The 25,196-nt window shown below is 41.6% G+C and overlaps 1 protein-coding gene and 1 pseudogene across 7 annotated transcripts in view; both read right to left on the reverse strand.

The window, feature by feature from the left end:
- LOC109475410 overlaps positions 1-14,964 on the reverse strand; it is a 21,433-nt pseudogene extending 6,469 nt beyond the window's left edge.
- Positions 14,965-21,738: 6,774 nt separating this feature from the next.
- LOC109475623 overlaps positions 21,739-25,196 on the reverse strand; it is an 8,218-nt gene continuing 4,760 nt past the window's right edge. For 5 of the 7 annotated variants that reach the window (XM_019776350.1, XM_019776352.1, XM_019776349.1 and 2 more), the window contains 3 exons: positions 23,417-23,560; positions 22,956-23,186; positions 21,739-22,578 (listed from right to left, as the gene is read on the reverse strand). In XM_019776350.1, the coding sequence (XP_019631909.1) occupies positions 22,306-22,578; positions 22,956-23,186; positions 23,417-23,560 (648 nt within the window). In that variant the 3' untranslated portion in view covers positions 21,739-22,305. Of the gene's footprint in view, positions 22,579-22,955; positions 23,187-23,416; positions 23,561-23,844 lie in introns of those variants that run through there. The other 2 variants (XM_019776357.1, XM_019776358.1) reach the window with 2 other exon arrangements.

The raw sequence follows: 25,196 nt of genomic DNA on the forward strand, positions 1-25,196 counted from the left end.
GTACATGTACACATGATTTGCAAGTTTGATCTGTACAGAAATACAAAGAAATGGATGAAATTCCATGTAGTAGTAAAAAGGGGAGGGTAGAATTGCTACTAGTTCCTCAAAAATTTACCATGATAAGAAAATACATTGTAATTCATGCATCTTGAGATAAAATCTCATTAATTATTGCAGCAAGACTTTGTTTGTGGTCAAAACATGGCCTAATATCCTGCTATTCATGACCATATCAAACATTTGGCACATTGTCATAATAAGTAGGTAGAGTATGGGGGAAGAAAGACAATGATTCGTGGACTCTGTAACACCTTACTGAACATATGGGAACTGGGATCAGGATGCCACAGGTCCTGGGGCACCTCAGGTACACTGTGAACATCTGGAAGAACACCTGTAACAACACTGTTTGAAGGGTAATGGCTGTTGGTCAACAAAGTATTAACCATTTATCAAAGTTAGTAACACCACATCCAAGTGCATTTACATTCTGAGAAGGGAAAGATTCTGGTCTGGACGCCAGTGTGCTTTTCATTTCAACGTCCTGAAGAATTTCCTTAATCAAACTTAAGATGTTATGATAGATTTTATAGATGCTTCAAAAACATATATTTTCCCCTCAATTGCAAACTGTATTGGGCCTTTTAATACCTACTACCACTATAGTAGCTACTATAGCTGCTTTACATGTATTATGCATGCACAACTAACAAACAGTATCTTTTGTAGTCATCAGATCCACTTTCTTTTCTTTTTGAGCAGCTCTTGCATCTAAACCACTTCATAGCAACACTACATACCAGATTAGCAATCAAGTCTCCCCTCCCTCCCAGCCCATTACCCACTACCCTGAACCCTTTGATCTTACCTACACCCCACGGTTGCCCCAGCAACCAAACCTGTGCTCTGACTTTATAGGCTCTAAGCAGCTAAACATATGCAGACTCGACTTGCTAGCTGAGTTATCTCTGGCGACCCTGTCATGTACAATGTAAACTGTAGCCCCCAAGACCCCAGACAGCATACCAAGAGTGCTAAGCTAGCTACAGATGGCAATGCCATGTTACATGCCAGAAAAGTACTGAATGGCATCAACATCTCCTCCTAGAAAAAGGCATTGTACTTGGCTGGTAACACTGGAAGCTTGAAGTTGAAGGGATTAAATTATATCTAATGAGCTTGTATCTGGTTTCCAACAGCCTTGTTACTCATGGCCGGATGTGCACATTTTCATTCAAGGCAAGAATTCAGCAACCACTTAATGTCCTTCAGCAAAGTAAAGACTGTATGAAAGACATGGACATTTCCGGTCAATATACGACAGCCTCACAGGACCACTAGTACTGTTGCTTACATAAAATAATAGTACATGTACATGATGATGGTGATGATTAGTTGATACTGTTCAGTAACTGTCAAAAATCTGTAAGGCTAAAATCCTTCTATTTCACTCACCTATCCACTAAAAACATTCTCTTTGTAGTCCACTATGTACCTCACAGCAACACAGACAAATGGCTTCCTTCTGACTTACGGTAAACATACTCGAACTGTAAAATTGACATTGAATTTCTGCTTTCATGTTACTATATACTAGAAGTATACAAGCAATTGTCCTATTGTATGCATGTCTTGTCCAGACTGTTCTGAGTTAGATGTCTGTATTATTACATTACCAGGATATATGATTGATAACCCGGCCCCAGACCAGGGCGTGTGAGTGTTCAGTAACCCATGGCCAACAGAGGCAGACATACCACACACACCATTACATTACTTACACCCAACATACGCATTCATCACTATATTCACGGGACAAAAGAATGAACCATGTATCTTTCATGGCATCCAGCCATGCTATCCTAAGTACAAGCACACTTTCTGCAGAAAGAATGCTACCTCATTACCTGAAGTGATATAAAATCATATGTTTAACAGCAGCTCGTCATGTCTCAATTTTGTCACGTTTAAATTTCATCACATGGAATCTATCGACATTTTACTACATTGGTTGATTTGGTCCCATATTTGCAGGAAATCCTCCATGTATTTCAGATGTGCTGCTCTCAGCCCGTTGGGTTGTATTGCATTCCCCTCCTGTCATGTCCTTTTCCCCTAATCATCTATCTATTATGGCAGCCGTTAGTAACAGCCTCACGCAGGTCTCGCAGCTCTAGGCACAGCCAATAATGTCTTTCCTCCATGATTGCACTGTCCACAACAGGATCAATATCATCAGTAGTGTAGGGCACATGGAGCCCAGGAGATCCCCTCTGCTCCAGGTATCACAGCTAAACTAGCCTGTGCTTGCCTCTACTACTAACGACAGCCATGCCTTAATCTATCCTCACAGGTTGGCCTGTTGACATTACATGCATAAAATATGTATATTTTTGGACAGGAATGTCTGACAAAAGGTAATCATACTCCCCCCAAAAGCCTAGAATCTGAGTATTCATAAATGCTGTAAAATAGGAGAACGTCTTCTTTTTTGTTTTATTAAACTGTACATAAAACAAAATATTTGTCAATGGTACTACCAACATCAACATAATATCATTAAATATGACAGGATGAAAATATAAAACAATTATCAGCTCTTCACACTTTAGCACTGGTAGCAACATTATCATTGGTGGAAGAAGTAACAGTCAAAATACAGTCACTGTAACAGTTGTACTTGTGTTTGCACATAGAATTCATTTGACCTTGATGTCCTCTGCAAATAGGGTCAAACCGAAAAGGTACTACATTGGATTTGGAATTACCACCAACATTAAGTACTACAACAAGTGCAATTACATCTAATTACAGTCATCAAAGATCATAACAGCCCACCCGTCCATAAAAAGTCTAAAATTGTTTTACCAGTCAGTTCTGAAGAACTATAACCATGCAAGTAAGTCTAGTGTACAATGGCTGGACAGGTGCCAAGATGTAAATGTAACAACTTACAGGATCAACAGGCTCATTTAGCTGTTTGCACCTAAGGCTAACAACAAAGTTATTTAAGACCACGTAGGGCTCAAAAGCAACAGCATGAGGCAGCTCTAAAAGACCTCAGTATAGAATGGGCTGGATGACAAGGGCTTTTTTCAGAAACCAGGTCACTGCAAGTGGATGCAATCTCAACAGTTCATTCAACCATTTTCCTATGCCATATCTGGACTTGGGCCAATGGGATTTGGACTGGTTTTCTGGTCAAGTACAATCAGCATGGACCTACTGAATAAAGTCTAAAACAAATTCACCAAAGGATACTACAGGAGAAGAGGAGAATGCGTCCAAAGGGTATGTGATCTATGAAATATCAAACAAACTGGTAGATATTCTAAACAATAAGCCAGCCCAGAGAAAAAATCAGGATTCAGATTTCAACCCTCAAACTACACAATGTACCAGTAGTGAAATGTATGGTACTCTGTTAGAAGACTCCCTATTTGAAAACTTCAAACAATGAATTAGAGCAAGGAGGTTAAAAGTTAGAGTACGACATGTAAGGATTAGGCATGACAAGCTGTTTGATGCAGTGCAAGTGGTGTCTGCTGCAAAGCTGGTGCATGGTGCCAAATGGCAGAAACACACACAGGTCTTCCTCCTTACCAGATGCATGATAAGTCAAACAGAAGGAGACAGCAGAGCCTTCAAGAATGTAGATTAGGTCATGGAGGCTCCCCTGTGTAAAGAGCAATGCCATCCTGCATAAACTCACTTTCCTAGCAGCTGCCTTCTAGTAAACCACCCATGGACTGCTGAGCTGATGGTCCAAATGATAGCTAACTGGGGAATAAAGATGAGCTTCCTGTCACAGTGATGATCCTGATCTACTCTAATTTGTTCGTTATTTCATTCACACAGCACTTGCCGACTTGGAACAACTTTCACTAATACACACAAGCACACGTCCCTACATGAATGTGATTGCACTCTAGTCAATTAATACTAATCAACACCCCAGGGCTTATAGTACTTAATATATGGGCGGGAAAGATGGTCTGGTCTAAATTGCTTCAATTTGTTGCAGAGCAGGAGGTCTGTAGTGGATAGGACATAAGAAAGTCCATAAGAGTTGGATCAGTATTCGAATCAAAATTTCCTTACAATACAACACATCCACACAGTATAGACTTTTCAGTCTGCCCCTGCTTCCAGAAAACTCAGAAAATTGTTTTTTAGCCAAGTAGAGAAACCACCGGCATTTTACATTACAAACAATCTATAGACATATCTTTCCTGCAGCTTGCACAGGTCATGTTATCTACATTAATGTCTGCACATAGGACTCACACTGCATTAATAAAATCACGTATTCATTTATTCAATAGGGGCCAAATACTGGAACCATCTGTAGCAACACGAACAGTGCCTGTCTTTCGAGGTCCAATGGGTTGAAGATGTTTACAGTTGGTAGTGTATTTTGGCAACTGCTTGGCTTATTTTGCCAACTCCTTTTGGCTCATGGGACACTTAGCCATCCTCCTCATAAACACCTTACAGGTGGATGGTAGAATCAGTAGATCTTATCTCTTCAATCATCACAAGCTAACCTTCGGCTACACAGAGAAACTAACCTGCTGGTTATGTTGGAGATGAACTTGAATGTCCATGTCCTGCATTCTGCTAGTATCAGAACTGTTGCCAGTGGAAGGGGGGAAAATAAACGCCCTGACGCAGGTGTTGAGAAAGTGGCCATTCCCATGAGTCCTTTTCTTCACCCCATGATCCTCATCTGTACAGTGACCTTTAGCAAAGCATGTGCACAAATCATCAGAGCAAGCTGGCCATTTCAGGTAAAAATTAGACTATTCTCAGTATTGAGTATTGAGTAAGTGTTTTTGGCATATCCTCAGTACTTTGGCATTTTTCACTGTCAATTGCAAAATGGGAGGTTCCGAGAATTTGACCGAATTTCTGCCATCTTGAAATGGCAAATTGAAAGTGGCTTATTTCCAGAAAGATACCGTCTCAGACAACCTGTGATTTGTATCATCCTTGGCGACAAGGAAGTACTGTACGGACAAGCATGGATACACATCAGATTCCATGTATGAATATACAGTGTATAGATCCATGATAGAAGTGCCTTCATCAGGATGCTGAGTCACAGCTACGAGGGCTTTAAAACTTAAATTTGGAGGTTTTCCAGAATAGAAGTCTCTGAGGGGAGTACAGTAATTTACATCCTGCTTTTACTGACATATTTGTCCCCAACAAGGGTTCAAGAACAATAGAAACAAATCTTTTCTGTCGTCTGACATTTTACGGCCAAAGCTGTGTTAAACTCATGATGTACATGTAAGTAAACATTCAGGTCAACAAATGACTGAGATATATCTGAGTTACCAATTAATTTGGTCTGTTCTTTGCTTGATTTTAGAAGGTACTAATTGCTGGAGTAGCCAGTATGTCACCTCCCCAGTGTACATGCCCGGGAGGTATGTGGCTGGTCGTGCAGACTGGGTTATTATCCCCACCTTTATGGGGCACTCTCATCTGATTAATGAGCAGTCACACAAGCCTATCATACATCAAGCTACCCTATCATCACACTGGAGGGAAAAGATCTTTTCAAACCAGTAGGTTGAAATGATACCACATAGTGATCTGCTCTAGATCTACTAAGACCGATCTGCTTCTAGTATAATATCAGATCTATGTGGTAAGAAATATACATTCCAGACTTCAGGCAGCTATTCTAATGGAAAGAGGATCACAGGTTTCCAGTAAAAGATATGGCTGGACTACATAGCTACAACCTTGTCCAGTCCAAGAAATCGTCCATTCTGGCATCTTTGGGATGGGATTCAAATACATCACCACACACAGCTACATTGTAAAGGTTGAAGTTGCCAAAGCAGAGACAGGGGACACACACACACACACTTTCAGTCTACAGCAAACTGAACCTAAACCATATCCTCACAATACAAATGAATATATCTAAACCATTGAAATATTTATCTTTTTCAAAGCCAACTAATCTTGCCTGACCAAACTGGTAATGAGCCCTCCCCCCAGGCCCAGTCTCAAATATTCTGCATTCAAAATTAGCCCCCATTGCAAAACATCCACCCATTCTTGTGTACTTCACATAAATCACCAGTTAGCATGTAGCAAATCTAGACAGAGCTACTGAAACGGCAACACCATGTGCCAACATACATGTAATGTATGAAGGACTGGGCCTGTCTTGACAAGGTTTAGGAAAGATAGATCTTGTTTATCTGCCACCGTTGAATATGGATGTACCAACAGCCAGGATAAAATGGCCTTCAAAAGTGATGGAATAATCAGGTCTGGACTAAGAGGATTAAAGCTGAACATCACAACAACTGGGTACCGAAATTTCATTGAGAAGACCTCCATTCAGGAACCTGGAAAGGAAACAATGTTATCCATCTTTAAACAGGGGATAGGCAGCTGAATATTCCAGTAATCTTTCACTGTCGGTTAAAAGAGAGATAAGTAAACTAATGGGTGTAATAAATCTGATTCATATTTTCTGATAACCTACTTTAACCTGGTAGATGTTTTTTATGTGCCAAGAGAACTGGCCAGTTAATTTGCTTGTCTAAGAACAGATAATGTTCATAAACCTTATTTTACAATCATGGCTTTCCTAAGCCTGTGATTTCTTCTAACAAAATGTAGAAAAGAGAATATTTGTACACTTACCTTCACAATCCGTCCGCCGGATATATACCTTCACAATACTTACAAGTTACATGCTAACTCAAATATAGCATCTAACAGAAGGTGTCAGTAAATTGGCTGAATTCCAGATCCCTTTAGTTTTTACTCAAAAATTGCCAACCATTCTTGAGAGTCTGCTTGTCCTCTTTTGTTGCTAAGACCAAATTGGCAGCACCACATCAAACCTACAATTTATCAATTATCTGGTTTTGTTGTCCATGTAAAAACATTTCCCAACAAACAAGCAACAACAAATACCTGTGTGCATAAAGAACGACTCCTTCTATATGCACCTCTTCAAATAATTTGATCCTTGGTAAACAAAGTGGCTTGACAGGAAGACAGGTGTAGAAAGCTGCAAACAGAGACTGAGAGAGTGTTTGAGTGTTAGATTCCATTTTCTCCGCACCCAGAGAGCACAGATCTCAGCAGAAACTAGTCTAGACTATAGGCACATTTGAGTGTGGTAACTACAAGAACCACATCTGTACTTCGTGGATCATGAATAACAATTCAAGTCTGTGAAAACTCCTAGAAATGAAAACCAAAGAGATTCTTTCTAACTATGCTTTACACCTACATGTGCATGATGTATGCACACACGCACACACACATAAACATGCACACACACAAAACACACACACACACAGTCTCCTTAGCTATATGGTAATCATAGCCAGTGATTTAGCCATAATACAGGTAGTTTCCACTTCAGCTCCCTTACATAAAGGTAAAGCCCACCTGAAGGAGAACAAGCTTACTCCAACTGTTCACAAGGTTACAACATGTCTCCAGCTGGGGTGAATATGTTACATTTTGGACACAACTAAGAGCACCTACAAAAGACATGGCTACATGTAGCTGGCAAAATCAATCTGCTTGGATCTCAAAAGTGTTACTTTTCCTTATTCATTGGAAACTTCCAAGATGGCTTACCAGAAGATGAACATTTATTTAACCTTCTCCTTGCTGATCAAATAACCAGTTCAGGCAGATGTTACCTTAGCAGGGAGAAAGTTACATAACAATAGAGTACCGTACACATGGAAACTACAGCTACTGACTTGCTCAGCTTAAAAATGAGACCGTTTGTAAGCCCACAAGCTCTAAACTAATATTTCAGATGTTATTTGTAGGGTAGGCACCAATTGTGTAGGGGCCAATTCAAAATCTCTTTACAGGTACAGATCTTATCAAAACAATTGGTTTGACAACAACAGTAGAAGGATTCCAAATACATTACACTGAAAACTGCCCATGAAGACCACTCAGTGTTAGCAGGAAGGGTTTTTTAGCAACACATCAAGTTACACATAAATCCTCACTGGGACCTGATGTAAGGAAAATTACATGTACATGGCTACCGGTATGTTTAGTGACCAACTACAGTACCTTATAATATAATTCATCTAATTGGGCAGAATTAGGTTCAACTGAACCAAATTTTGTGATAACACCTACCATGCAAGTTTAAACTTCAACATCAGTTGTCACTATGAACAAAGGCGAAACTAGCTACAACTGTGAGGCTTTCCATCAGGTTAAATGCTTATATAGTACTTCAATATCACAATCATTTCCAAATGACAATCCAGTTTGTACAATTCCATAATGAACAGTCCTTTACATGGCTAAGGAAACCATGTAATCACTCCTCAACGCCAACCCCAAGCCTGAGCATACACCACATTGAACCTACCACTTTGGTTGTAAACAACATTTAGAAAGCCATGATTATCGAGACAGGTCTCCTGGGACAATGGGCCACTGTTTCGCCAGAAAGTCTGTCAACCATTTTCTCCTGCACGTTCGCTCATTACTGGTGGCCATTTTTGCATTATTTTCCACCTAATTTCACAGCAGCTATTGTCAAAAGAAATGTAACAGGCTAGATGTTTGCACCTGTCAGACTGTGAACAGTAAAAATGGAACAGATTTCCATATATATATAATATGATACAAAATATGCCCTACTGATTATTCAGGTTCAAAGGGGAACATACATGGATCACTACAACAACACAGCCTCTAGATGAAAGTTTTTTTGCCAGCTGCCAAAAACTTCTTTGCCATATTCATGTATCTGCCATTTAACTCCCAGATTGCAGGTATTAAAAGGTATCTTTTTGTCCTCGCAAATGTCTTTGAATATCATGCAAGGCTTATACGCAAGAATAGATCTTGGTAACTCTAGCAACACTAGCATACCGGGTACTTCATGCTGCTATTCATACAGATCCCAAGAACTAGTGATATTACCTTTGTTGAACGTGGCATACTTAGATTCTGTCTGGGAGATGCCATGCCACTAAACATGACATTTCCCAACAAGAGTTGAGGATGTTTACACACAAATCACAGTAATGCCATGGTGAAACCATTTCAGGGCCATCCGTGCAAGTGGAAAGTTTACACTGTGCCCCCTCCATCTTCCAAGGCAAATCCACATAAGACATCTGGTAAACCAGTTGCTGCCAAAGTTGTAGAGACCAAAATGCCTTGCTGCATCATAATTCGCTGCCATTAAAAAAGCCAAGGCTCTTCTTGCATTTCCCTTGTCACCACTGAATACTAATCCTAGTATTGATTATCATTGAAATAAACCTGACTAGTATGTCACTTCTAATCAATGATAGACATTCCAAGCTTCCAAAGCATAGGCAACCTTACGGACAGGTGAAAACAGTTTGATCTGCGTCTTAACTACAGGTAGTTTCCTCAAATTAGGTGTCCCATGGGGCAGGTGAGAAACAACACTACAAGTGTGCGTGTCCACCTGCAAGCCTGGCCTATACAGGAGGGAGAAGAAGCAGGAGTGTATAATTGTTTTCAGGCAAATTGCACTGTTGACACATCACACAGCGGGTGTGTGCTCAGGGCCCAGCACAGGTACAACAGGCCTGATAAGCCCATTGCTCATCAATATCGGCAAGGTGCAAGCTTTGAAAGGCCAGCAGTGTTTAGTGTACCCAGGAATGTAGACAGGTGGGGGCCAAAGGACAAACGTGCAAACCTGCTTGGAACATTACCTTACCATTGCAACCTGGCTACAAGGTGACAGGAAGAAACTATATTTCTAGCCTTCTTAAAGCTGATTTAAGGGAAAACCTAAGCTGTAAGACGTACAAATAATTTGGTATGTGAACCTGCCACAAAGCATGGAGAAGGTTAAAGCTATGAGAAGGCTTCAGCCACTCCAGACAAGAGCTATATACTTTGAAGTACCATTGGACCATGGTAAAACAATCTACAGTGACAGCTACATCGCTAGTGCTATGAAACTTATGGGCATTCCAAGCATACCATAACCTTCCTGCAAAATAACAGACCGAAGATGACGAACATGTTTGATCAATACAAAGATCTTTGTGTTGTAATACCTCTGCCATTTTGAAACTGGACTCATAGATATATCTGTCTCATGTACACTATCAAGACATTTGCAAAGGGACAAGTCAGCCTTACTTGATCCACCTTTCCTAGTACTACTTTCCTAGTCATTATATAATACATGAGATTGTTTCTAGCTCTACAAAAAAAATGCTTCCTGGACAAAGTGAATGGCAAAGATATTATGCATAATAATTAGTAATACATATATGATGCATTTGTTGCTAATGCGAGATGCATTATCAAAGATATCAAAGGTTTTAAGCATATAAATCCAATGAAAGAAAGGGGCCACCTTATATACTACAAATGTATATATAATTTAAATGTAGTAACTGAAAGCATCAAATTTCCTGGTGGAAACAGAAATGAGTGGCAAGGGATAAGAGACCGAAGACCTCATCAGTATGCTAGACTATTATGACATCCAAGAAAGCCAGAAATGAGATCTAATAGCAGTTACTAGACTTTTAATAGACCATACCTGGCCATGTTCTGATTGAAAGCCAGGCCTTACAGAGGAACAAAAAAATCCAACGCAGAGTACCCATATTCCACAAGGTAATTCCTGTTCCATTATGCTGCTTATGTTTTATTTGTCAGTGGCTTAGACAAAACTAATTAGCCATTATAAAGAGGTGTTGATCTCATTAAAACCCTTGAAAAAAGGAAGTACTATGGCATGAGTAAGTTAGTATTGTGCTGACTTGACATGGCTGAGGAAATCAACAGACCAGGTTGAAGGATACAGTTGAAAGATACAGATATGGTATGAACATTTTTTTCCGGGGAACAGTTTTCCCTTGCAACTAGATCTACATGTACCATGTGTGGATTTCCTTGTGTATGCCATTTATCGGATAATCCCATCATGATGAGAATCAACTCAATGGAGAGGCAAGGAGGAGGGCCTGGAATACATTTAGTAAAAATTGAAAATGTAGATGAATTTCAGAGATTGTGATAGAAAGCTCTTCCTGACAACTGAAACTATTCAGACAGCACCAAACACTAAAAAGCTGAGCATTTTACCCTGGATGATGACAATGCACACTAGAACGAAGACAAACAATTGTAGTAAAACGTTAAACTTACGTCACGTATCAGTAAAGTCTCGTGTGAGTGAAGTCACGTGTTTGTAAACCGTAACTCTCGCGAGATCACGTTGTGAAGTGATTGGTCATTAATTATCCTGATGAAGGCGACAGTAGTCGCTGAAAATTTGATCCCTGTAAATAGTGTGTTGGAATAAAGTTTAACGTTTTACTATGATTACTACCAACACAGATGAACTTTCATGATAATCGAAGACAAACAATTCTTTTGACTAAACTCTCCCTGCCACTTGAAGGTGGTACTTCTGGTATCAAGTTATGCATGCAGTGTCTGCCTTGTCTCAAACTAAGGTATTCCATTTCAGCTGGATGGTCTGAGGGAAAGGATTGGGAGATCAAATTTCAACAATGTCCCCGAGTAGATCTAGATCTATGTCCTCTCTACCATTAGATGGAATAGCCCTGGATTCTTGTCTCAACAGGGAGCACACACAACCTACCACTTGAACTGACAGTAACACTATCTCTTAATGGAAGAGGACCAACAAGTACTCCTTGAACTGAAAGTCCCCAAATCACAGTACAGTAACATGTTCCAAGTTGTAAATATCATGTCCGGTAATGACCCATACTTTGCATTGTGGTAGACTTTATCTTTATACAACTGATCCAACCATTTTGCTTCTGAGGTACAAATCATTACCTCTGCCAAGAACCACCGGTGGGTGAGTCTCAGATTGGCCCTGAACTTGATAGCAAGACTGATTTTCAATCTCCAGCAGATTCCAAGGCCTTCATCAGCAGACGATTTTACAGATGGGATAGTCGCAGCCCTAAATGGCTAAAACCCACAACCCTCAATCTGGGTTGAAGTGTTATTTCTCTGATAGTGGCTGCTATCTTCACTTGATATGAGGCTACAAATGTGGTCTTCCAATGCCAAGGGGGCAATTCACTGTGAATCACACAATTCAAAGATCACCTTGAAGTTGACACCTTTCCTTTTAAAAGTATGTGAACTGGTATCCACCCAAGTACAAACCACTTTAGTACCAGACATGCTGCAGTGGTAGATGATCTCAACTAGGAAAACACTTCTCTAGAGAAATTAAAGGGAAGATGAAACAGTCCTCCAGACATAGTGTCATTAACACCTTGAAGATGATAGCCACCTATATCCATCATGATACAAAGTGTACCTGAGTCATAAAAGAGAGGTACCGGTTGTGATCTTTGCCAAGCCCTTTAATTGATTGCAATGCAACCTTTGAAAGGAAAGAACGATACTTCCTAAGCCATAATACCCTTATAATCACCTGAAGACGAGTTCATTAGATGTCAAGTTGTGTATACAGTACTAGTGCAAATAACTTGCTTGCCATGGATGTACGAAATCTACAGAAGCACCTTATTTAGGAAATTAACACAGGCGAGCATTACAACACTCATTTCCCTCAACTTGCTCAAGCTTCCTGCACCTACAGTCTCCACCGCCGTCATTTCACATGCCTGGGGCCATCAGAGAGCCATGTGCACAAATTGAGGTGGATTTTGCCAGTGGTACAGGCCTAGTACTAGTATGCAGTCTGGGTGTGCAAATTATGGGGACGTGAAGTGTTGTACCTGTGTTTGGGTGAGACGGGACACTGCTGTGCTTATGTTGGCCGGCTGGCTCAGCTTTATTGTTGTCCAAGTCGATTCGCACTCGTGTGTCCCTTTGTTGTTGACGTCTAGCTCTCAGCTGTATGATCCTGAATCCTTACGCAAATTATGTACATCCAGTGTAAGTCCACGGCGATGACCCCCTCCCCTTCGTACGTGGAGAGAGGGCAGGGGGGTAGGGTGAGGTGAGACGAGCACGATCAGACGGACTGAGCCGGGCCACGCACCAGTGTGTGATAGCAGCCGACCGTGTCCTCACTAGCGGCGCGTACAAATCTACTAAACTTTCAGCCTCGCTAACACGATCAGACGCAGGTACAGATCCAGCGGTCCCCTTAGGGTGGGGAAACCAGGTGCCCCAGGGTCGGGAAGTCCAAAGCACGGCCACGACAAGGCAGCGGATGACAGACCGGCCCAAATCCCCTGTCGATCACTTGATCTGCTCCAGCATCTGATCCCTCTCTACTCCACACACAGGCGAGACAGAACGCCCGGGCCACTCCCTGTCGATTCCGGCCTCTCGTGCACTCCCTGCGCCTCCCTTTGGCTTCAAACCACACCTAGGGGAAACTACAGATCCCGGGCTTACCTGGGCACCACTCTCGGGCGTCAACAGCGCCTTCCACCACCACAGCGACGAGATTTCTCCCGCGGAAACCGCCTGCTTCTGCCAAAGCGTGCAGCTGTGGCGAGCTGACTCTTTAGGTATGGTCTGTGCGTCGCCCCCTAGAGAGGACCTGTCAATCACCAGCGGGGGGCGGAGCTTACAAGTGGCTTGTATTGTCAGGGCTCGACTCTGTTGTATCCAGTATTTCACACCACTTTTGTTATATTGTTGACTTCATGTTGCTGATTGAAGTATGCTCATTAGCCTTATGCATTCCAATAAGAAAAGAACTGTCGACGAGTACAAAATGGCGGCATGAAGTACATGGGATAACAAGTGTCCACCCGGAGAAGGCTGACATCATTTGGTCCAGCCCCGAGCTGAAGTTTCATCCCTTCGTCGTATATTGTTATGTGGTAATTTATTGGTCTACTCTTAGTATTATCAAGGAGGTTCAACCTCCTTGGTATTATCGTATCTTCAATCCATACTATAGCGTTACTTTGTGTACTGTATACCGTTAATAGACTCTCTTTCTTTTTACGACCATCACCTTTTATTGTTGACAAATTGTTACTAATTGTCACGTTTCCTTTGCCGAGCTACCCACATGTAAAACTCAGCCCGTAATCACAATCCTCTCCTTTCATCAGTGACTGCCTCTGTAATGCAGTCTATATTCCGGGCCTGATTTCGGGTTGACACAGTCCTGTCAAATTTCTTCACTGATTGCATGGCATCGATTTGGACCTGAACATTCGTTGCTTGATAATTGACCACAGTAGTCTCGGCCAGTCTCTTCGGGCGATCACTCAAAGTACTGACACGTACTTATATAACGTAATCCCAAATATAGGCTTCATCTTCATTTACTGTCAATTGTAGCTCATTCAGCATTCTACGGTGGTCCAAGCCGGCAGACTTGTAGCTGCAAACCGGGCAAAGCAATTAGGAAGCTGGTGGAAATATAAGCTTTGGCAGCTCGATACTTCAAAATTTCTGAGTAGAATACTTTTTCATGTGAATCATCTGGTGAATTTTATGTGTTTTGAGATGTGTCAATTAACCAATCAAGTTTAAACATAAATGTCCAGAACAAAAGGATGATAGAGAATGCGGATGTGCATCTCCTAAGGCTCAGGCCTAAGGCTAAGGCTAACGTCTTGAAACTCAGGCCCTGCCTGCGCCACCGGAAGATTGCCTTGCCCCGCGGTTAGACGTGATGACAAGGACTTCCGGCGGACGTGCCGACCTAAAGGACTGATATGACTAAAGACGGCCTTCCATTGTTTCAAATTAGGCTCAACTGAAAGCCATTCTACTGTTGTCTTACAAAATGCGAATAACAGCGGTCGACCCTTGTCTAGAGCCTTGAAGGACAAGGCCGCTTTGCACGCCACCTGAAATCTTTTAATACCTCCTCGCTCACGACTCGCTAACTCCGGGGGCAGGTTAATTTCTGTAATGAAAGGATCGATGACACTGTTTACTGAGGACAGGAGCCAAGGTCAAGGCCTGATGACGTACCCATGACGTCACCGACAGGGTGCGCATTTTGGCCAGTAACACCAACCTGTGTGTTGATAAAGTCAAGGCCGCTTTTGAAAACGTATGGATGACGTCATCTGGAGATCATATCGTGAGAACAGCAGGAAATGCGATTTATACTGATACTTTTTAATGCCAGTCCCTGTCCATGAGACGTACGTATTATATATGTATACGCCACACAAATGCATGCCCCTTTTGACTGTAGATTAGTGATATGCTCTTCTTCGAATAGATGGCCTACTAAATGGCTCTTTTGTCAAAATTGAAACTGTCAGTTAGTATTCTACACAGATAAAATCACAAACATAACTATGCCGAAATACCGGAAAGAGTTCGTATGGCTTGCCTCAGGTATTGACTTTGGAATGCATGGTATTTGTGGGAATCCTTTTGTGCCTATTTTAAGGTGACTCAAGTTGTTTTTAAGCAGGATGTGTATTACCGTGCATTAGAGTGATTTGTTGTGTATAAACACCTCAGACTTGCGTTTGGTAGACTAGAAGAGAATGACAAAAGGCACTGGGTACCAGTTACAGCATTTAGTGCGTTACTTGAATCATTGTCTTGCCTGGAGTAAAGAAATAAAGACAGGTAAATGGAAATGCAAATTCTAGTCCTGTCGCATATTGAAGGGGGCAGTTCACTTTTTACAATAGGCAGCTGAAGAATGTAACAATCACAACACTGAAAACCCATATACACAAGCCTTTTTCTTTTATGCTTAGAACAAATTCACAAGAATTGTGTTTTTATAGGCTTACCCTACTTATCAGTTGCCATCTTCTTTTCTCCACAGCCTCAGCTCCCGTTAAGACGCGATGATCATATTGACCGATATTGATGATTGTAGTCAATCGTCTGAATATGACTTCTGTATGTACGCGCGCAATAGCGGATGTCATCCATAAAATCAAGGAGGTTTAAATCAAAGTCACTGTGGCCCATTAGTAAACCCAAACACCTACATTAGAAATCGCCACTCCGCCATGTCAGGCCACCTGCTTGTTCAGCCTCCCGGCCACAGATTATAATTTCTCCCGCTGTTCAGTGTTTCCAGGTTTCAAGTTACCACTCTTAAGTAGCTAAGTACCCGATGTGTGTAAACACTCCCCCCAGGGAGACCCGACGACAGCAGAAACAAAGCGACATATTCTCAACACGTAATAGCATAAGCAGGAACTTGATGATATTTGTCCTATAGAACGGTCGCCTATTACACTAGCCTCCACCAGACTCTTCAAGGTTGCTTGACCAGACGTTTGCCGCGGGGGAAGGAGTCAATCACTCCCTGGAAGCGTACGCTCTGTCGGTGGCCGAATACTTGCGTCTGGTTATTTTTGACTGTCCGAGTCAATTCGGATCAGATATTTCCTAGCTACACTGTAGATGAAAGTCTTGTATATGACAATGAAACTGGCTGAGACTAATCTCCAAGCAGATCCCTTTGGTGACAGGACAGTATCCATTAGCCAGAGGAGATTTGCCGGCCACCGAAGGCTGAGACATGCGTATCGCCTAGTTTTGCTGGGCGGCATCATCCCTGAGGGGTCTACATGTTCAGACTAATGATCAAGCAGACGTGACAGAAAGCCCAAAAGCCTGCTTTCCAGTAGTTTGTAAAGGTGCGTCTCCCTCAGACCAAGGCGTGCCCTCAAAGATGAAATCAGGCATTCCCCCAGACGATTTGCCCAAACTGTCCTGTTCAAAACTGACGCGTGTACAAGTGTGCTAACAATAATATACTAGTACATGTAGTAACATCCCAAAAGCGATATTCTCACGGTTGTGTGGATACAAAATTAGTAAGAAAGGATCGACAGAAACTGGTGTGCTAAGTTACTCAGTGTAAATTGCGGGTCACGTTACAAGTATGCATAATGGTAGTTGTTGATGATCCCATATCGAATAGTACTTACAACTGGGTTATTTTTCACTTTCCCTTGGCCTTTGGTCGAGACAATGTATCTAACCTGGGAAAACACCAGAAATTAAACCGAACCGACCAAAGCATGATATACAAGGCACTCCCTGTGCAATAACAACCAAATTATGCCGCCTGAGATACATACATATTTCAAGTGATTAAAAACGGGGCCTGCGATCCTTATCAGCCGCGGGGTCTCGGGCTCTAGGAGCCGATGGTATGTAGTAATAGCCAGTTGAACGGTAAATCCCTCTGTTATGCTACAGCTCTCAAATCAATATCAAACACCTGTGGTGTATAAATTTAACAATGAACTTTAACTTACAAACTTTATCGATGGATTAAGTCATGGTGATTGCACTATAGCAACATGACATGCAGTATAACAGATAAAAGCTGAGATTATATCATTGCAGAGCTGTATGTTAGGGGGACACATTATGGACTCTTTGTTTTACCGCTAGTCTTTATACTATTCACATAGCACGACATAGCCACAAGTGCACAAATATAGTAAAACTGTGTAGACGGCGACTGTGCACTTTCCCCTTTTCAGTTTGGCATTTCCTGGGTTCATTTCTTATTGAGACCATAGACACTTAAAATATTTTATTTTCTACTTGCACATCTTATTTTCTTACATCTCCTAGCAACGGAAACGGTCGGCGTTGTTCAAATGTTTTTAAAAGTGCATCTCCCTCAGACAAAGGCGTGCCCACAAAGATGAAATTAGGCATTCCCCTCATCAGAGTTACCCTATTCGTCCAAACTGTCCTATTCCAAAAGCGACCACTCGACAAACTAGTGGATGACCAGCGGCAGTTACAATCGAGTTATGCATCAAATTTGAAGATCTGATTATAGCACCTTCGCCCAAACCACTTTCAAAATGCTGGCTATTTCTGTAGCTAGATTTACAAGCACGTCATCACAACAACTTCACATCATACCATCAATCTCCGTACCTCATGGCTTGATATTCGCTTTACGTCAATTTTATGACGCCTTTGAGCCCCATACAATCAACTCTACAATTTCCAGCCATCTCTCGTGAGGTCGTTATGCGAACGGCACGTTTTTTTGAGAGGAAGGTTGCAAATATACAAAGACGTCCACTCCATCACGCCTGGCACGTCCCAATGTTCTGTGCTGCACCTGTGGAGAGGTGTTCAGAAGCGATGGGGCTTACTATATATAGGGCCATCAGTTACAAGTACATGTACTTAGCCATCAAATTGCTCGTGGAGTGTCGTTGCTTTTTTCACATCTTTGAATTCATTCATAACGTAATTACGACATCATCACACCTGAAATGTCAACGTAACAGAGAAGCCCTGATTATCAGTAACTGAAAGTAACCAATGTCCTGTAGTAGTAAGCGTTACGATATCGTTTGAAGGCGTAAATCTGAACCACAGAACTGGTAAGCCATTTAATACTTAGTACCTGGGCGCTTCATGTCGGTTCTTTAGTGTGCTTTGACTTTTTTGGCAAAGCTGATGGAAACTAGCATACGCACCCACTTTCATTTCCCGAAGTCTGGCGGGCTCTTTCACATGTTCAAGGCGTGACCAAACGGACGACCTACGACCTCCACGAAACAGCAACAGTACGTGCAGAGGAGCCCTTCTGTCTCAGGAGACGGCGCAGGTCTGATGCCCCTGGCTCGTTGCGTGTCCTGTTGTCAGATGTGATTAAGTGTATAATTACCACGTCGACCTCCGGCCCGGGGGTGAGCCTACCTGACCCTGTAGCATGCCAAACTTGGCTCGTAAACTGGCGAAGGTCTGCATCCCACAGCGATTTTACGTCGTGGTTTTAAAAGTCCTGTAAATCAGACAGAAACGGAGAGTGGACAACAGGTATAAGGGATGCAGGTCGAACTCTCGATCCGCTGATTAAAAATACCCTTCAGAATGCATTGGACTGTTATCCCCGATTTGACGTTTGACTAAAACTTTGTCTAATAAACTCTTGAGCCTCATTTATGAGATTAAAGATAGCACTTCACGTAAGGCACATATAAAGACAGGTATATGATGGTTATCATGCTTTTGTATGTGACTTTCTTCTTCAAAGGCGAGACGATGTTATACATTCCTGGCGCGACATACAGTTGTTGACATGCATATTGCTACAAGTTATTAAGGTACTAGCATACTAGTAACTAGTGTTTGCACGATTATCTATAAAAGGAGATAAGTCTTTCTTAGCAATAGTTGAACTTCTCACATATCTACAAGTTGTCATCCACTGTACCTGTTACAATTGTCGTGCAAATATTTTTTTAAAAGTTTTTAATAAGGTTCCTATATCTTGCAGTCTTTCATTGGTATAACATAACGCACCTCACAAAATTACAGTTTTGATCGCGAAAATTATGAAAAACCAAAATACACCTGAGATCAGGACAACTTGCCCCAAAACTTGATTTAAAACCTCGCGGCATGAAGAAGGAAACTCAGAACCAAACTCCGACAGGGTCTCCTTTCTTGTAGACATAGACTGGAGACATGAGGGTTAAACTGTTCGCCAGAGGCAACAACAAAGGTCGGCTGTAGAGAAAAGAAGTTGAAGTGCGCCGTCCGGAAGGCGGGGGTGACCCTGACCTCCCCGGCCCTGCAAGTTGATAGACACGACACAGGAGAAGAACATCATACAAACAAACTCCCCGGATCCAGATGCACATTTAAATCGCTGCGTCTTTCGGATAACATCTTGCATTTGATAAACATTCTTAAATCACCATTTGGGACCATGAAAATAAGGGCTGGTCTGGAATTATTTACATATATCGTGTCGTGAATCGGAATCAACTGACATCGATCCCTCAAGTCTAGTATCAAGTGTTACATTTGATGATGAAGATGTCAAATTCAATGTACAACACGACCCTGATAAAACAGGAGCAACTGAGTCCCCAGTGCATTGTTATGCTCTGTACTGTTCTTGGTTTGTCAGATCAAGTTTCTGAGGTACCACGCGCTGGTCCGGACCTTGCGGCAACTGGAACGTCGAGAACAGTCCTTGAGAGACGGGTAATATTTCATTTTGGTCCTATGCCAGGTGAGGGAGTATCAGAAGTAGAAACAGTCTTAGTTGGCGTGCGTCTTGGCTTGGTCGGCGGCCAGATCAGCCTCTGGCACGCTGAAGCGGTAAGGTAGTCGTCGCCACGAGCCATTAGCGTGGAACTGTGTAACAGCGTCATGGTTGCTAATTTGGAGGACGTGTGTTGTAACACGACTGTAATGGCGTGTTACACCTGCATCCCTCTAGTATCTATATGAATGCTTGCCTCTATTCACGTTTGTTATTCTATATATGCTTACATGTGCCCCCCTTGCATGGCATGGTGAGCCAAGTTTAAATTGTTCCCAAGACTATTCCACAATGTTGAACATACAGGCCACGTAACAAAATACGAAGACGGATAAGTGAATAATAAGTGAGAGCATGTAAATTAGGACATGGGCTTTTAGCCCGTGCACATTGTTTGTTTGTTTGTTTGTTTGTTTGTTATTCATTGTTCACATACAAAAAGCAAGCTTACCACGATTTCAACGTTTGTGAGTGTCGAACTACAGCATGTATTTAGGGAAAAGCCCCATGAAGAGTTATTCGATCGTAAAGTTGGCCCTGGATTTTGTGGGGATCAAGCGGTTTGATCCACCGTGGATCATCAAAATAGGGTTGATCAAACGGTATATTGTCTGGCCAGTTAACCCACGTTTACTACTGATCTAACAATTAACATGACAGGTGTGACCAAATATACTCATCAAAGTCCCATCAAACCAAGTGTAACATAACAGTGGGGTTCCGAACATTATGTGTCCTTGACCAAATGTATGTACACTTTGTATTTATTTGTTTACTTTCAACCCAAATACAAGGGCAGTATATCGGAACAAATTACAGATATTCTGGCCTCGATTTTTACACCACTCAAAACAGTTACAAGAAAGAAAATGACAAATGGATCTGGTGTCTGTTGAGAGTAAAACTAGGACGTCTGTACAAATGAGGGCCTTGGTATTTGTGTTTTTTAATGACACCCACAGTTAGGACTGACATGTTTTATGATGGACTGAAAGTAAAACTGAAAAGACTATGAGTCCCCTTAAGTAGTATACGTTTCAGGTTTGATTTAGAAATGTTTCAAATAAATTAATCATCTTTTCAAAGGGTACTGCATCAGCTACTCTGTAAATCAGAGGTAATAATAATAATGATCCTAATCTGGTAAATTAGACCCTGCAAGTTCAGGTACCAGTGATCATTATGATTACTTCTTCACCAGCAATCACAACAGTAACTTGCAAGTTAGGAATTAAAAGTATTTCCAGATAGATCCCTTATCAGTGTTTGTTCATTGGTGCTTAATTTCTTTGACATCTTTTGGGTCAAAAACATTTGCAACAACAAAGTGTAACATTTACAAATGAGGATAACTCTGTGTGGAGTAATTATGCTGTTGCTGTTTGAGCTCAACATTGTCCCTTCCAAATCCTATGGATACACTGCAGCATTTTATGACTGTCCTCATGTTTAAACAGTCTTTGGTGCTTCCAAACAGATACTTTTTCTTGCCATATGATACATGAGATCTGGAGGATTGTTTGCCCGAGGGTTTTTTGGCTGTTAGCTTGTTCACTGCAGGGAGACAAAAGAGTTAGGCTGACTGAACGTGTCCGAATTAAGGGTGCAACGAGGCGGAAAAACGCCTCAGGTCAGGGTATGTGAGTTCTCTATGCTGGCTGCTTGTACTGAAAAGCATGTGAAAAACATGAGAAAAGGGGAAGGAAAAAATTATAGAATAGACTGAGGCAATGGCAGCTTTTTGAAGTCAATGGTAAATGTAAATGAAGAACAAAATCTTTGCATTTGCCAGGACAAGAAAGAATCCACAAAGCTCTGAGTAAAACGTTATCATTGCTCTGATCATTGTTTTCAAATAGTCGTAACACATTCTTTCTTTAAATACATATAACCAGGCTAAAAGAGACCTCTAGTGAGCAAGATGCTAAATGCAGCCCTGACATTAGTTACCTGCTGGTTGACATGAAAAGCAATACCATCATTCTCTGATCAACCTGGTCAAGTAAGTCATAGACTTCACAAGTAGGACAGTAAAGCCTGACCTAAAAGTTTGGTCATTGTTGAAGATTCTAAATACTCTTACAGTAATTCTGAATCGGGTTGACTTAGCTCAAGAGTCAAATTGCATTTTTCATCTCAATCTTCCAGAGCAACTAGGAAGAGAAGACTTGATTTATTTAGAGTAAAAAGGACTTCAGAACCAAATAGTCATAAATATTGTTTTCCCTCCCTCTAAATATCAATAAACATCGATTATCTATTTGGAGATAAATAATGATGGATGAAATACTCCAAACATTATCATATCAATATCATGAAGCTCAGGTTGCCGGCTTCTTTTCCCTAGGAATCCTGCCCATCAAGTAGAACTCGTCATTTGGCCTCATGTCGGTCAGGTGAGCCATCCTGTTGGACAGTGCGAACAGAGCAGCGATGGCGCCGATGTCCCACGCGTCCTCTCGGTCCAGGCCGTGCTGTTCCAGCTTGTGGAAGTGCTCCTCCGTGATGGTTTCCGAGGCTCCCACAGCGGTGGCAAACTCCAGAATGGCCTTCTGTCTCGCATCAAGGTCAGCTATATGCCAGTTTGTGGCAACCTAGGTTAAAAAAAACCAAAGGAAGGATATTAATGGTCATCTAGGAAAGACATTTCATCTAGAAAGAATGTTTCAAACTTAATGGATAAGGAATGCATATTGAGATTCAACGGCTTTATCATATCCCGAGAGGAACCTGGAATGTACGTTGCATGCATGTATTAAGTGAAGACAGTTAAGCCTTAGTCACATATACATCTCACGATATATGTGACTATGATGAGGGTTTCAAGCAGATTTCAGATTATGCGACAACTGTTCTGTATGTTGCAGATTCAAGAACCCCTTTTTTCTGAAACCTATGACGTAAGGCACAATTGTCGCCAAAAAAAACATTATAGGTGCATCATGTATGGGCTTTAGATTGAGTTGTTCACCTGATCAGCAAGGAGAGGCTTTTTGGAGTAGATCCGCAGCAGTGCTCCATGTGCAACCACACAGTACAGACAGCTGTTGGTAGCGCTGGTTGCCACGACGATCATCTCACGGTCGGCCTTTGTCAGGTTACCCGTTTCCTTCGCCATCAGGGCATCATAGTACTTGAAGAAGGCTCGGAACTCCTCTGGTCGATGAGACAGTGCCTTAAAGACGTTGGGAAGGAACCCTGACTGGGTAAGAAAGAGACATGGTGTGACATGGGATTCATAGAACCAAACCTGTCTTCTTCTAGCTTATTCTAAAACATTTTTCAGCAAACTGCTGGTTGAAGATGTAAGAGCTAACTTAGAATTAGCATCATGTTATTAATTCTATTGTTGTACATGTAGATGATATGTTGGTACTGTGTTTTCAATGTAAGGTTTATTGAATGGCCTTTAGATCAAAATGAACGCCTTACCTTTTCTTCCACTTCATCCATCAGGTCCTGTATGTCTTGAGGTAGTGTTGATCTATTGGGAATTGGGAACCTGCTAACAGCCTTGTCATCAGAGCTGGAGGTGCAGTACTGCACCAAGTTGGAAGATGGTGCTGCAGCATGGTGCTGGGAAGAAATCAGTGTATCAGTTATTACAAGGTTCTTTTTTAACATCTTTGGTTATTATATACATCATGGGCATATGTCACTATTGCATTGTGTAGAAGTCAAGTCCCAAGTTAATATCTTTGAAAGTCTTTTTTCCTTTTGAAAATTTTGGTCCAGTTTGAAGATTTTTGGGCTATAAGTAACGTAGGCTCTAAATGTTCCTACTTTGGTCAAGTTTTGTTCATTTCGCCAGTTCAGTGGGCATAATCAGAAACTTAAGTGATGAGGTCTGGCCTGCCCAGAGCAGATAAATACATGAGAAAATTAGGTCAAAAGTAGAGTTTGTTTACTGTTTTCAGCTGTTGTTAGAGTTTGAGCTGGTCAACTCACTGTTAAATTTTCTATTTGGGATGCAGACCCTTGTGACTTGTTGCAGAATAATCTTTGAGACTAAAATGTGGGAAGGTACTTATTTATGAGTCCTTGTTTTAGTCTATTTATCTACAATAGCCAAACCTAAAAGCTGTATCTGCCCTGAGGATATTGAGCTGCAACAATATTGAACATATTGTCCTAGATCATTAAAAAAGCAAACTAAACTGTAATTGCTCACTTCAATACATTAAAGACAACAAATTGTCAAATATGTATTTCACTTTATTACACTTTTCTGCATATGTTACATACTTATCATGAAGGTTACTTGTTAATTATTTACCACTGTGTTCAAAATACACCCTTACTTTCCACTATTCCTAACCATGAGAAAACAATTTTACTACTAAAATCAAAGAACCCACATATCATGGAAGAAGTGGGTAAATTCATTTTACACTACCACAAAAGAAGTCAAGCCCAACAAAACTAGTACCAGTACCATATAAGTTGTAGAATGTAGCATAATGTTGGCTGTAGTCCCTTATATCATTGTATTCGTGTTTTACAGTTTTCAACATCCCTGCCACCACTGAAACTATCAGTGTCAACATAGGTCTAATCATTCATAATAATGTTTTTCATGTGCAAAAGTAATCTTAACCACCTAATCCAATCTAAAGTAGTTAGATATCTGTGACTAGCACCACAGGACATTCAAAGAACATTATTAATTAACTGGTAGGTGGTGGTTGGTAAACACAAGTTAAGACATTTGATTAATGTTGAATTTTGAGTAGAGAATATGCAAAACCTATTGTGCCTTTCAATACTTTACACAATACCTCATCATTCCTCAACAAATGGTGTCCAGTCAAACCCCTGGACCACCTGGACACCTGATTCCCTCATGTATTCCATGGCCTTGTCCACAGGTGAGACAGCTGGAACACCTGGAGTGACACACCTGTCACAGGTGCAGTCCATACCATACATCATGTACTTGTCCATGCAGGCCTGGCACCGCGGGACGTAGTTACTGTCACGAGCACTGCAAAGACTGAGGTCAACCACCACCTGCAGCCCACTGTTGGAAAAGGAGCGCTGGATCTGTGAGGACGACACACGCACACAGCTGGTGGTCGTACACCCTCCCACCACAAGGGTCGACACCCCACTTCTCATCATCTTCCCAAGCCACTCTGCAAACCCTGTGGCATCTAAGATGTTGTTGTCATACTTGATGACCGTAGGGTAGGCCTTAGCTGACACAATCTCC

This window comes from Branchiostoma belcheri, unplaced genomic scaffold (assembly GCF_001625305.1).
Source record: "Branchiostoma belcheri isolate BF01 breed outbred unplaced genomic scaffold, Haploidv18h27 scaffold34, whole genome shotgun sequence".
NCBI lineage: Eukaryota > Metazoa > Chordata > Leptocardii > Amphioxiformes > Branchiostomatidae > Branchiostoma > Branchiostoma belcheri.